At 45.5% G+C, this 14599-nt stretch overlaps 1 protein-coding gene across 2 annotated transcripts in view; it reads left to right on the top strand.

Moving 5' to 3' along the window:
- The window catches only part of ankhb (ANKH inorganic pyrophosphate transport regulator b), a 159339-nt gene that overhangs the window by 46944 nt on the left and 97796 nt on the right, over positions 1-14599 (top strand). For both annotated transcript variants that reach the window (XM_078240634.1, XM_078240624.1), the window contains exon 3: positions 6814-6932. In XM_078240634.1, the coding sequence (XP_078096760.1) occupies positions 6814-6932 (119 nt within the window). The remainder of the gene's footprint in view (positions 1-6813; positions 6933-14599) is intronic.

The following is a 14599-nucleotide window of genomic DNA, read 5'->3' as shown; positions in this document are numbered from 1 at the left end:
GGAGAACTGGCTTGGTCATAGAAGACAGAGGGTGGTAGTGGAAGGGTCTTTTTCCGGCTGGAGGCCTGTGACTAGTGGTGTACCGCAGGGCTCTGTATTGGGACCTCTGCTGTTTGTGATTTATATAAATGATCTGGAAGAAGGAGTAACTGGGGTGATCAGTAAGTTTGCGGACGACACAAAACTGGCAGGACTTGCAGATAGTGAGGAACATTGTCAGAGGCTACAGAAGGATATAGATAGGCTGGAAATTTGGGCAAGGAAATGGCAGATGGAGTTCATAGAACATAGAACATAGAACATAGAACATTACAGCGCAGAACAGGCCCTTCGGCCCACGATGTTGCACCGACCAGTAAAAAAAAAAACTGTGACCCTCCAACCTAAACCAATTTCTTTTCGTCCATGAACCTATCTACGGATCTCTTAAACGCCCCCAAACTAGGCGCATTTACTACTGATGCTGGCAGGGCATTCCAATCCCTCACCACCCTCTGGGTAAAGAACCTACCCCTGACATCGGTTCTATAACTACCCCCCCTCAATTTAAAGCCATGCCCCCTCGTGCTGGATTTCTCCATCAGAGGAAAAAGGCTATCACTATCCACCCTATCTAAACCTCTAATCATCTTATATGTTTCAATAAGATCCCCTCTTAGCCGCCGCCTTTCCAGCGAAAACAATCCCAAATCCCTCAGCCTCTCCTCATAGGATCTCCCCTCCATACCAGGCAACATCCTGGTAAACCTCCTCTGCACCCTCTCCAAAGCCTCCACATCCTTCCTGTAATGTGGGGACCAGAACTGCACACAGTACTCCAAGTGCGGCCGCACCAGAGTTGTGTACAGTTGCAACATAACGCTACGACTCCTAAATTCAATCCCCCTACCAATAAACGCCAAGACACCATATGCCTTCTTAACAACCTTATCTACTTGATTCCCAACTTTCAGGGATCTATGCACACATACACCTAGATCCCTCTGCTCCTCCACACTATTCAAAGTCCTCCCGTTAGCCCTATACTCAACACATCTGTTATTCCTACCAAAGTGAATTACCTCACACTTCTCCGCATTAAACTCCATCCGCCACCTCTCGGCCCAACTTTGCAACCTGTCTAAGTCTTCCTGCAAACTACGACACCCTTCCTCACTGTCTACCACACCACCGACTTTGGTGTCATCAGCAAATTTGCTAATCCACCCAACTATACCCTCATCCAGATCATTAATAAATATTACAAACAGCAGTGGCCCCAAAACAGATCCCTGAGGTACACCACTTGTAACCGCACTCCATGATGAATATTTACTATCAACCACCACCCTCTGTTTCCTATCCGCTAGCCAATTCCTGATCCAATTTCCTAGATCACCCCCAATCCCATACATCTGCATTTTCTGCAGAAGCCTACCATGGTGAACCTTATCAAACGCCTTACTAAAATCCATATATACCACGTCCACTGCCTTGCCCCCATCCACCTCCTTGGTCACTTTCTCAAAAAACTCAATAAGGTTAGTAAGGCACGACCTACCTGCCACAAAACCATGCTGACTATCACCTATCAATTCATTACTCTCCAAATAACTATAAATCCTATCCCTTATAATTTTTTCCAACATCTTGCCGACAACAGAAGTGAGACTCACCGGTCTATAATTCCCGGGGAAGTCTCTGTTCCCCTTCTTAAACAATGGGACAACATTCGCTAACCTCCAATCTTCTGGTACTATACCAGAGGCCAACGACGACCTGAAGATCAGAGCCAGAGGCTCTGCAATCACTTCTCTTGCCTCCCAGAGAATCCTTGGATAAATCCCATCCGGACCAGGGGATTTATCTATTTTCAGACCCTCCAGAATATCCTGCACATCCTCCTTATCAACTGTAATACTGTCTATTCTACTCCCTTGCAACCCAGTGTCCTCCTCAGCTATATTCATGTCCCCTTGCGTGAACACCGAAGAGAAATATTGGTTCAATGCTTCACCAATCTCCTCCGGTTCCACACATAACTTCCCTCTGCCATCTATAACTGGCCCTAAACTTGCCCTAACCAACCTTCTGTTCTTGACATACCTATAGAACGCCTATCTTTAACCTCTTTAACCCTATCCGCCAAAGTCTTCTCATGTCCCCTTTTAGCCCTTCTAAGCTCGCTCTTCAACTCCCTCTTAGCCAATCTAAAGCTTTCTAGTGCACTACCCGAGTGCTCACGTCTCATCCGAACATAAGCCTCCTTTTTCTTTTTAACCAACAAAGAAACTTTTTTGGTGCACCACGGTTCCCTAGCCCTACCAATTCCTCCTTGCCTGACAGGGACATACCTATCACAGACTCGCAGTAGCTGCTCCTTGAAAAAACTCCACATGTCGGACGTTCCCAGTCCCTGTAATCTCCTAGTCCAACCTATGTTTCCTAATTCTCTCCTAATAGCCTCATAATTACCCTTCCCCCAGCTAAAACCACTGGCCCGAGGTTCATGCCTATCCCTTTCCATCACTAAGGTGAACGTAACCGAATTGTGGTCACTATCACCAAAATGCACACCAACTTCCAAGTCTAGCACCTGGTCTGGCTCATTTCCCAGCACCAGATCCAATATAGCCTCACCTCTAGTTGGCCTGTCTACATACTGAGTCAAAAAACCTTCCTGCACGCTTTGAACAAAAACTGACCCCTCTAACGAGCTAGAGCTATAACAATTCCAGTCAATATTAGTCAAGTTAAAATCCCCCATAACAATTGCCCTATTACTTTCACTCCTAAGCAGGATTGACTCCGCAATCCTTTCCTCAACCTCTCTAGAACTTTTAGGAGGTCTATAAAAGACTCCCAACAGGGTGACCTCTCCTCTCCTATTTCTAATCTCCGCCCATACTACCTCAACAGATAAGTCCTCATCAAACCTCCTCTCTGACACTGTGATACAATCTCTGACCAATAATGCTACCCCTCCCCCTCTTCTACCTCCTTCCCTACTTCGACTAAAACATTTGAACCCCGGGACCTGCAGCATCCATTCCTGCCCCTGCTCTATCCATGTCTCTGAAATAGCCACAACATCGAAGTCCCAGGTACTGATCCACGCTGCAAGTTCACCCACTTTATTGCGAATACTCCTGGCATTGAAGTATACACATTTCAAACCCTGCTCCACCCCACCTCTGCAATGCCGTGCATTGCAGTCCCCATCCATGCATCCCTCACTTTCAGCCCCACTACTCAGGATCCCTCCCCCCCCCCGAATCAGTTTAAACCTCCCTGCATGGCCTTAGCAAATTTACCCCCCAGGATATTGGTCCCCTTCTGATTAAGGTGTAGACCATCCTTCTCATAGAGGTCACACCTTCCCCAGTACGAGCCCCAATTGCTTAAGTACCTGAACCCCTCCCTCCTGCACCATCCCCTCAGCCATGAATTCAAACCTTCCCTCTCCCTATTCCTCTCTAAACTATCCCGTGGTACAGGCAAGAGTCCAGAGATAACCACTCTGTCAGTCTTGGCCTTTAGTTTCCACCCCAACTCCATAAATCCCTGCCTAATATCCCCTTCCCCTATCCTCCCTATGTCGTGTGTCCCCACATGTACAATAACTTGTGGTTTATCTCCCTCCCCCCTAAGAGTCCTGAATACCCTGTCAGACACATCCCGGACCCCAGCCCCTGGTAGGCAACACACCAACCCTGAGTCCCTACCTTTAGTTCCGACCCTCCTATCTGTCTCCTTAATTGTGGAGTCCCCAATCACAAGGCCCAGTCTTTTACAGCCCCTAACCACCTGAGCTTTCTCACTCGGCTCACCCCCAGAGATCTGCTCTCTATGCTCAGTTGATTCCTCCTCAACTGTAGCCTCCAGCACCGAAAACCTATTATGGAGGGGAACCGCCCCAGGGGATTGTCTTCCCGATTGCTTCTTACCCCTCCTCCTGGCATTGACCCAAGCCTCATTTCTAGGAGTTACTATTTCTCTATAACTCCTATCAACTTCCACCTCCGCCTCCCGAATTATGCGGAGTTCCTCTACCTCCCCCTCCAGCTCCTTTACACGCTCCTCCAGAAGCTGCAATCTAATGCACTTCTTACAACTAAAATCTCCTGAAACACTACTGGATTTCCTCACCACATACATCCCACAGGAGATGCAGCATACTGCCTGAACTGCCATCCCTGAAGCCATTACCAGCAAGAAAAAAAGAAAACAAAAAACTTCCCCACACTTCCCCAACTGTCACTCTCCACTGCAGCCCGAGCAACACTCCCTCACTGAGACACCAACTGTCACACTCATGAAATTTATCAATCCTGATAAATGCGAAGTGATGCATTTTGGTGGGAATAATGTAGGGAGGAGCTACACGATAAATGGAAGAACCATAAAGGGTGTAGAGACGCAGAGGGACCTGGGTGTGCAAGTCCACAGATCTTTGAAGGTGTCGTCACAGGTGGAGAAGGTGGTGAAGAAGGCATATGGCATGCTTGCCTTTATAGGACGGGGCATAGAGTATAAAAGTTGGGGTCTGATGTTGCAGATGTATAGAACGTTGGTTCGGCCGCATTTGGAATACTGCGTCCAGTTCTGGTCGCCACACTACCAGAAGGACGTGGAGGCTTTGGAGAGAGTACAGAGGAGGTTTACCAGGATGCTGCCTGGTATGGAGGGGCTTGGTTATGAGGAGAGATTGGGGAAACTGGGGTTGTTCTCCTTGGAAAGACGGAGGATGAGGGGAGACTTAATAGAGGTGTATAAAATTATGAAAGGCATAGATAGGGTGAATGGTGGGAAGCTTTTCCCCGGGTCGGTGGTGACGTTCACAAGGGGTCATAGGTTCAAGGTGAAGGGGGGGAGGTTTAACACAGATATCAGAAGGACATATTTTACACAGAGTGTCGTGGGGACCTGGAATGTGTTGCCGGGCAAGGTGGTGGAGGCGGACACACTGGGAACGTTTAAGACTTATCTAGACAGCTATATGAACGGAGTGGGAATGGAGGGATACAAAAGAGTGATCTAGTTTGGACCAGGGAGCGGCGCGGGCTAATTGTTCTTTGTTTCTCGTTTCAAGGCTTCATTCTATGATCATCTTGCTGGTGCCAGTACAGAGTGAGACTGCGGATAGTTGGGAACCTGTCTCGGGGGCAGGGAATTCAGATGGTGTTCGTAAAGCAGAAGGGGAAATGAATAGGGTTGGGAAGCATTTTCTGATCTGGGCCAGTGTGATCTCCTGGACTCGTTTCGATCGCCTCAGGGGGTCGGAGAGGAATTTCCCAGATTTTTTTTCCCCATATTGGCCCTGGGGTTTTCACTCTGGGTTTTCGCCTCTCCCTGGAGATCACATGGTCTGGAATGGGGGGGTGGGGGTGAGTTAATAGGTTGTGATGAACAAAGCATCGTAGCTGTGAGGGACAGCTCGGTGGATAGGATATTGGGATGTAGATAGGCTGGAAAATTGGGCGGGGATCCTGGATTCAGGATTCAATCCTGGACCGGGGAGCGGTGCGGGCTTGGAGGGCCGAAGGGCCTGTTCCTGTGCTGTATTGTTCTTTGTTCTTTGTTTGTTCTTTGTAACAGATATAGGTTATGTGAACTTCTTGGTATCAAGCTTTAACACAAACTGATAAGGTGAAAATCTTTGCTTTTTGAAGGACACTAATGAATTTGGAATGTGTTGTCCACATTTCTGGTGGATGCTGATCTACAACATAAAACCGAACACAATATGTAATTTAGTATAAAATTCAGTCTTGTTAGAGAGTCCAAAAGGATATGCAAAATGGAAACAATCATATGGTCAGAGTAGGGGTTGTCACTTAAAGCATTTTTGCCACTCTTCACAAGCCACACTACTCCTTATCTGACTGACCCAGAATGTCATAGTTGCTCCATTCCACAATACGGATGTCACTGGCATGAATGTTTACCAAAAAACCTTACTAGTTCTTCGATCATAGAAATCATAGAAACCCTACAGTGCAGAAGGAGGCCATTCGGCCCATCGAGTCTGCACCGACCACAATCCCACCCAGGCCCTACCCCCACATATTTTACCCACTAATCCCTCTAACCTACGCATCCCAGGACTCTAAGGGGCAATTTTTAACCTGGCCAATCAACCTAACCCGCACATCTTTGGACTGTGGGAGGAAACCGGAGCACCCGGAGGAAACCCACGCAGACACGAGGAGAATGTGCAAACTCCACACAATGACCCAAGCCGGGAATTGAACCCAGGTCCCTGGAGCTGTGAAGCAGCAGTGCTAACCACTGTGCTACCGTGCCACCCCACAGCTAATATTTTGATTTAAAGTTGTTGTACTTGCGTTGTACTAGAGTAACCTGTATCACTGTCCAGATTGGGGGTGGGAGAGGGCTGATTGGTGGTGATTTAATCTGAGGATCACTAGACCTCAGGCGAGGGGCAAGATTGAGAAGGTGGGCTTTCATGAATAACAGTATGGGAATTGAACCCAAGCTGTTGCATTACTCTGCATCACAAACAGACACCCAGCCAATTGAGCTAACCAACTCCCTGGTATAATACATAGGAGTAAACTATTGATTAACCTGTCTCATTTCCTAAAGGATGATCTTTTAGTAATATTTTCTGATACGTGCCAGTGCTAAATGAGATATCTACTTGTAAACCTTTTGCTAATATGTAGCTTTAGGCACACTGCTTACAGCATTGAAAATATTTTATTTAAAATAGGGATATGGAGAATGACTCCCAAAATCTGTATAGTAAATCTATCACTGTGACAATTGGCCATGCTCAATTTTGTTCCTTTTTTTCTGTTCTATTTTCAGCATATACAGATCTGGGATATTATATCATTAACAAATTGCATCATGTGGATGATTCTGTGGGAAGTAAAACGAGAAAGGCCTTCCTCTACCTGGCTGCCTTCCCAATGCTGGATTCATTGGTAAACTAAAATATGATTTTGGTTTTTAATGAATGTACCTGTGTTCTATCAACTACTGTTTGCTACTGTAATATATTAATATTGGTCTTTCTTATGAGCCTGGTACTATTAATGGAGAATAGAAATGACAGCTCTCTGCTTCAGTGGATGCTGAGATCCGAGATGGAACTTTGCTCGTGGTGGCCAATTAAGTTGCCACTGCCGGGACCACCATCCAATTAGTGGTAACCATTGTTGAGGCTGCAAGGGGAAAGCACAGCAAAGGGTGTATGCTCTCAAAAATAGCTAAGTGAAGTAAGGAGAAATCAGGGTCAGACGAGCAGGTCCCAGTGATAGAGGTAAGGGGGGTTCACTGAGTGGTAGTGGTGCATTGCTGTGAAAGTAACTATTCGCACAGAGGATCCTCCGTGGGCCATGCAGTGTCCATAAAGGAAGGCCCTCCCTCCAGAGCCTGCTGAGAAGCCCCCAGGTCTCACTGCAAAGTTTTTTTCCCATAGCAGTGGGCACTCCTGAATTGAGCAAAGGGACCAATGAGGTGGAAAGTAGCCCATAATTGGCCTTTTAAGGGACCCAATTGGTCACTGGCTGGCCACCAATCTGCCAACTTTCACCCAGTTTACGAAATAGCATGGCATCCATGGCATTTATCCTGCCATTTTCCCAGCATTCCCATCTCCCAATGGGCCTGAAAAATATTAAACCCTGCTAAACAAAAAATAAGGAGTAAACTTGGCCACTGATATTTATAAGATGCTGTTAGCACTCTAATGGGTTAGTTTCCATTTTTCAAATTGTATTAACTAAAATGAATTGGGCCTGAATCACATGCAAATCTTACTGGAAACATTAGCAGCACTTATAATTCATGCTTTATTCCAATTAAGCTTTGAGTATTTGGATGCCAAAGGGATAATAATTATGGTCTGCTGCATGCTACAAATCTAATCATTCTGAAGAAGTCTATTTCTGTAACATGGAAGAGCATTTTAATGCTCTAGCAAGGGGTGGTGAAGAGCTATGGGGTTCTAACTGAAACAAACTACAGTGCGTTTTGTATTCAACTAAAAAATTGTTTTTCTGTTCAAAAGTACATCAGGAGGTATTAGAAATGACCGACATTTCATAACAGCAGAAGTTTTGTATAACCATTTTCAATGTGTTATTGACATGAGTACTAAAATCGCAACTCCCTACCTGAGCACAAGATTGTTACTTTGATATTGCAAAGCAACTTGGCTTTGAGCAGTCAGGTCTTAATTAGGTTAATTATCCTTAACTTCAGCCTTTGTTTTGCTTAGGCAGTTGCTCCTCTGTGGTCAGGAGAGCAGGTAATGCAGAAGAGAGGCTATTTAGGAGTTTACAGGGTCATTTATTTCTCCATAAGTTTCTCTGTTTTCATTTTTTAATTTGAGTATGGTTCCTTGAATTTTCAGGGGGGAAAGGAAGAAAAAAATTAAATTGATCTCTGTTACAACTTAATCTTTAAACTGGAATATATTATCATGACTTCCCTACATGAGCAGGTGCTTGCTCTTTTCTTTCATGCCCTTCTCTGTTTCTTCATTTTCTCTCTTTCCCTATCCTCCTCCAAAATGAAAACCAGTAAAGGTCTCCAACAGGTACAACATAGGCACAACAGATCCCCAAACTCACTGGAAATGTGTTTGTGAAGTCCAATCTTGCTTCAGTGCTGAAGTTCCATTGCAAGATATACAAGACCAGTTCAGATTGTTTTCCCATTCAATTTGGGTCATCTGTATCTCAACTCCGTTTATTAACCTTGGTTCCATATCCCTTAATAAATTCTGTTCAATCTCAGTTTCTTGCTGGAGTGTTCCAGATTTCCACTATGAAAAAATGTATGAAAAAATGCTTCCTGACATCACTTTTGATAATCTATCTCTAATGTTAAGGTTAATCTCCCTTGTTCTGAACTATCTTTTTAGCAGAGGAAGTTGTTTATTTAACTCAGTCAGGAAAGCTTTGAAGTAAAGGCAGTCTGGTGAAATCAGCAATGAACCAAAATGAGAAGCTTCACAGGACAGAGTGATTTGGACTCACTCCTTCACATACTTTTATAGAGTGGCTGCATCTGAAAGATTTCTTTCTGATTTATTGATATAATAAATAAAGACAGCTCTAAATGAAATAGGAATATTTTAAAGATAAACACCATTGCCCTGAGAAGGTTAGGCCTAACTAAAGAATACTTTGCCTAGCAGTTTGCATCATCATAATGTGTGATTCGTATATGTAGCGAACGTAACGTGTGTCAGAGAACTGAAGTCACACTGTCTGCTGCTAAGAGTAATGTGAACTGACTGCATTACCATTTATTTAAATGCCCTCAGGTCGACTCTCTTTTAATAGTACTAAGAGTTAACAGGACAGTCAGCTTTTCAGGAGCATGCATTTCACTGCTACTCAGATGAGAGTTGAACGTTACACATATTTTGAAGCATGTTTTTGTCAGCCCGGTTTCCCTGATTTGAGTAGTAAAGAGCCACTGTGTAACTTCATTGTGCTGGCTCACTCGACTCTAAACTGGTGCCAGTATTAAATGTCTCTCAAAGGAACAAAGGATGCATTAGAATTGATTGATTGTAAATAGTCCGATCCCAAGTTTCCGTTGTATTAGTTAAATAATTGTTATATGGGTTTAAAAAGATAAACTTGCATTTAAACATCAAATTATCATGTCAAACATTTCAAAGCAAATTGCATACAGTGGCAATGAAATTATAATAATGATGTAGATAAACAGGATCACCATTTCTGTCCGTAACGCAGTGCCAAGTAATAGGAATGAGATGAATGGCCAGTTAATCTATATTTGGTGGGATAGATTGAGGGAACGTTGTTGGCTCACACAATGAGGTGGGAGAATGGATTTCAAACAGTACCTTGGATTGCTCAATGTCGCCTGGGGTCATTTGATTTGATTTATTATTGTCACATGTATTAGTATATAGTGAAAAGTATTGTTTCTTGCGCACTATACAGACAAAGCCCATTGTACACGGAGAAGGAAAGGAGAGGGTACAGAATGTAATGTTACAGTCATAGCTAGGGTAGAGAAAGATCAATATAGTGCAAGGTAGATCCATTCAAAAGTCTGATGGCAGCAGGTTAGAAGATCTTCATGAGTCGGTTGGTACGTGTCTTCAGACTTTTGTATCTTTTTCCGATGGAAGAAGGGGGAAAAGAGTATGTCCAGGGTTTGTGGAGTCCTTAATTATGCTGGCTGCTTTTCCGAGGCAGCGGAAAACATGTTGGTGTCACATTGGTTTAACATTTGGTACCTCTGGAATTACAGCTGTGCCTTAATCAGTATTCTGGTGCAGTATTCAATTAGGAGCTCAAACACTTGCTGAAAACTTCTGGCCGCAGCTGGGATCCTCTGGTGCTGCTGCAGTGAATGGAGTTTTGGTTGAGTACCAAATTCTCCATTCTTGCTGGCAGTGGGGAGGGTACAAATGAGATAGGAGAATTCTGCCTCTGGTGTTGTAATATGCTTTGAAGAGACAGCAGCATGACATAGAACATAGAACATTACAGCGCAGTACAGGACTTTCGGCCCTCGATGTTGCGCCGACCAGTGAAACCAATCTAAAGCCCCTCTAATCTACACTATTCCACTATCATCCATATGTTTATCCAATAACCATTTGAGATGCTCTTAATGTTGACGAGTCCACTACTGCTGCAGGCAGGGCATTCCACGCCCTTACTACTCTGAGTAAAGAACCTACCTCTAACATCTGTCCTATATCTCGCACCCCTCAATTTAAAGCTATGTCCCCTCGTGTTAGCCATCGCCATCCGAGGAAAAAGGCTCTCACTATCCACCCTATCTAATCCTCTGATCATCTTGTATGCCTCTATTACGTCACCTCTTAACCTTCTTCTCTCTAATGAAAATAACCTCAAGTCCCTCAGCCTTTCCTCATATGATCTTCCCACCATACCAGACAACAGCCTGGTAAATCTCCTCTGCACCCTTTCCAACACTTCCACATCGTTCCTATAATGCGGCGACCAGAACTGTACGCAATACTCCAAGTATGGCCGCACCAGAGTTTTGTACAGTTGCAGCATGACCTCCTGGCTCCGAAACTCAATCGCTCTACCAATAAAAGCTAACACACCGTACGCCTTCTTAACAACCCTATCAACCTGGGTGCCAACTTTCAGGGATCTATGCACATGGACACCCAGATCCCTCTGTTCATCCACACTACCAAGTATCTTACCATTAGCCCAGTACTCTGTATTCCTGTTACTCCTTCCAAAGTGAATCACCTCACACTTATCCGCATTAAACTCCATTTGCCACCTCTCAGCCCAGCTCTGCAGCTTATCTATGTCCCTCTGTAACCTGCCACTTCCCTCCGCACTGTCTACAACTCCAGCGACTTTAGTGTCATCCGCAAATTTACTAATCTATCCTTCTGCGCCCTCATCCAGGTCATTAATAAAAATGACAAACAGCAGTGGCCCCAAAACAGATCCTTGCGGTACACCACTAGTAACTGAACTCCAGGATGAATATTTCCCATCAATCACCACCCTCTGTTTTCTTACAGCTAGCCAATTCCTGATCCAAACCACTAAATCACCCTCAATCCCATGTATCCGTATTTTCTGCAAAAGCTTACCATGGGGAACCTTATCAAATGCTTTGCTGAAATCAATATACACCACATCAACCGCTTTACCCTCATCCACCTCTTTGGTCACCTTCTCAAAGAACTCAATAAGGTTTGTGAGGCACAACCTACCCTTCACGAAACCGTGCTGACTATCCCTAATCAAATTATTCCTTTCTAGGTGATTATAAATCCTATCTCTTATAATCCTTTCCAAAACTTTGCCCACAACAGAAGTAAGGCTCACCAGTCTATAATTACCAGGGTTGTCCCTACTCCCCTTCTTGAACAAGGGGACAACATTTGCTATCCTCCAGTCTTCTGGCACTGTTCCTGGAGATAATGACGACACAAAGATCAAAGCCAAAGGCTCTGCAATCTCTTCTCTAGCCTCCCAGAGAATCCTAGGATAAATCCCACCTGGCCCAGGGGACTTATCTATTTTTACCCTTTCCAGAATTGCTAACACCTCCTCCTTATGAACCTCAATCCCGTCCAGTCCAACAGCCTGCATCTCAGTACTCCCCTCGACAACAGTGTCCCTCTCCAGTGTGAATACCGACAAAAAATATTCATTCAGTGCCTCTCCTATCTCTTCAGACTCCATGCACAACTTCTCACTACTGTCCTTGACTGGCCCTAATCTTACCCGAGTCATTCTTTTACTCCTGACATACCTATAGAAAGCTTTAGGGTTTTCCTTGATCCTACCTGCCAAAGACTTCTCATGTCCCCTCCTGGCTCTTCTTAACTCTTTCTTTAGGTCCTTCCTGGCTAACTTGTCACTCTCAAGTGCCCTAACTGAGCCTTCACGTCTCATCTTAACATAAGTCTCCTTCCTCTTTCTTCCTCCTTCTTCCTCTTCACAAGAGATTCAACCTCCTTAGTAAACCACAGTTCCCTCACACGACTGCTTCCTCCCTGCCTGACAGGTACATATTTATCAAGGACGCATAGTAGCTGTTCCTTGAACAAGTTCCACATTACAATTGTGCCCATCCCCTGCAGTTTCCTTCCCCAACCTATGCCACCTAAATCCCGCCTAATCGCATCATAATTTCCTTTTCCCCAGCTATAACTCTTGCCCTTTGGTATATACCTATCCCTTTCCATTGCTAAAGTAAACGTAATCAAATTGTGGTCACTGTCACCAAAGTGCTCACCTACCTCCAAATCTAACACCTGGCCTGGGTCATTACCCAGTACCAAATTCAATGTGGCCTCGCCTCTTGTTGGTCTATCTACATACTGTGTCAGGAAGCCTTCCTGCACACATTGGACAAAAACTGACCCCTCTAAAGTACTCAAACTATCGTTTTTCCAGTCAATATTTGTAAAGTTAAAGTCCCCCAGAACAACTACTCTGTTACTTTCGCTCCTATCCAGAAACATCTTTGCAATCTTTTCCTCTACATCTCTGGAACTTTTCGGAGGTCTATAAAAAACTCCCAACAGGGTGACCTCTCCTTTCCTGTTTCTAACCTCAACCCAAACTACCTCAGTAGACGAGTCCTCATCAAATGTCATTTCTGCCACCGTAATACTGTCCTTGACTAACAATGCCACACCTCCCCCTCTTTTACCACCTTCCCTGCACTTACTGAAACATCTAAACCCTAGAAAGGAAGTGTGATCCAGTCTTAGTTTCACTTTTACTTTGAGCAGAGCACACACAGCTTTGATGTGTTCAAGCTTTATATCTATGTGAATGTTTTCTCGCGTCTAGTCTGATTAAATGAACACATCCCATATGTGTGATTGGTACCTTTATATCATTATAATAACACAACACCTGATATGGGACTTGAACGTGCAACCTTGTCCAAAGAGGTAATGGAAATTTAAGTCTAATTTATGTATCCCTGATTTTCGTTTGTTGCTAAAATAAAAATAAAATGCCGCAAGTGCTGGTGATCTGAAATAAAAACAGAAAGTGCTGGAAGAACTCGGCAGGTCTGGCAGCGTCTATGGAGAGAGAAACCAAGTTAATGGGGGCGATTCTCCCAGCACATTGCGCCACTCTAGCAGGGCAATGGGCCGGGAGATATGAGTGGAGGCCGTCTAGCGGGCTCCCCACTGGGCACTACGGCCTCCGCGTGTCTCTGGGGCCCGGATTTCTGGTATCGTCAGCTGATTTAAATATTAAAATAGGCATTTTAATATAATTAGTGGGCCTGAGACTGAAGTTTCTGGGCCCACTGGAGCCCCCCCCCCCCCCATTTCCCTCGGCCAGGAGTGTTCACTCCAGCGGGGTTTACAACAGCTCCCCACAAATGGGGAGCTGGCGGCCCAATCCCGTCGAAGTGAAAAGAGGCCATGCAGGTGCCCCAGGAGGTCGGGGGTTAGTGGGGGGTGCCCCTGGGCATTGCCAACCTGGCAATACCAACCTGCCGCCTGGCACTGCACAAGGGGCAAAGTGGCAATGCCCAAGGGGCACCTTGGCACTGCCCACTGGGCCTCAGGCAGTGCCAAGGGAGCAGGACCAGAGGGGGCAGTGTCTATTAGGGGAGCGGGCATACAAGGAGGAGATCAGCAGGGGTGGGGTCCCGCTCCCACTGCCACTCTGCAGTCTGAATCAGTGGCAGAGGGAGAGAGGGAGGGGGCAGATTGGGGCTGGCCATCAGGTTGTGGGGAGGGGCTGGTGGGGCTGCGTTGGGTGGGGGGTGGGGTTGTGGTTTGGGGTGATTAGGTCTGCCATTGTGAGGGGGGGATGGTGGTGGGAGGCAGACTTTGGGAGATGTCCGAGAGGTCAGTGATCAAAGTGAGTGGAGGTGGGAGGGGTCAGCGATGCGGAGTTGCTGTGCTGGCCAGCGATTGAGCTGGCCAGCGATCTGGAGGCCGCCTGTGCATGCATGCGCCAATCTCCATGCTGACAGATCAGCACATGCTCCCGCTCAGCGCTATGCTGCCGGTCTCTCCAGCGGGAATTTCCACTGATTTTCAACATTAATCTCACTAGGGCACCATGCAGTGCTCAGAGTGCTGGAGATTCATTTTGAAAATCCTACTAAAAAACTC

This window comes from Mustelus asterias, chromosome 2 (genome assembly GCF_964213995.1).
Source record: "Mustelus asterias chromosome 2, sMusAst1.hap1.1, whole genome shotgun sequence".
Taxonomy (NCBI): Eukaryota; Metazoa; Chordata; class Chondrichthyes; order Carcharhiniformes; family Triakidae; genus Mustelus; species Mustelus asterias.
The sequence above is the reverse complement of the archived record's forward strand: the minus strand, read 5'-3'. Positions and strand labels throughout refer to the sequence as shown.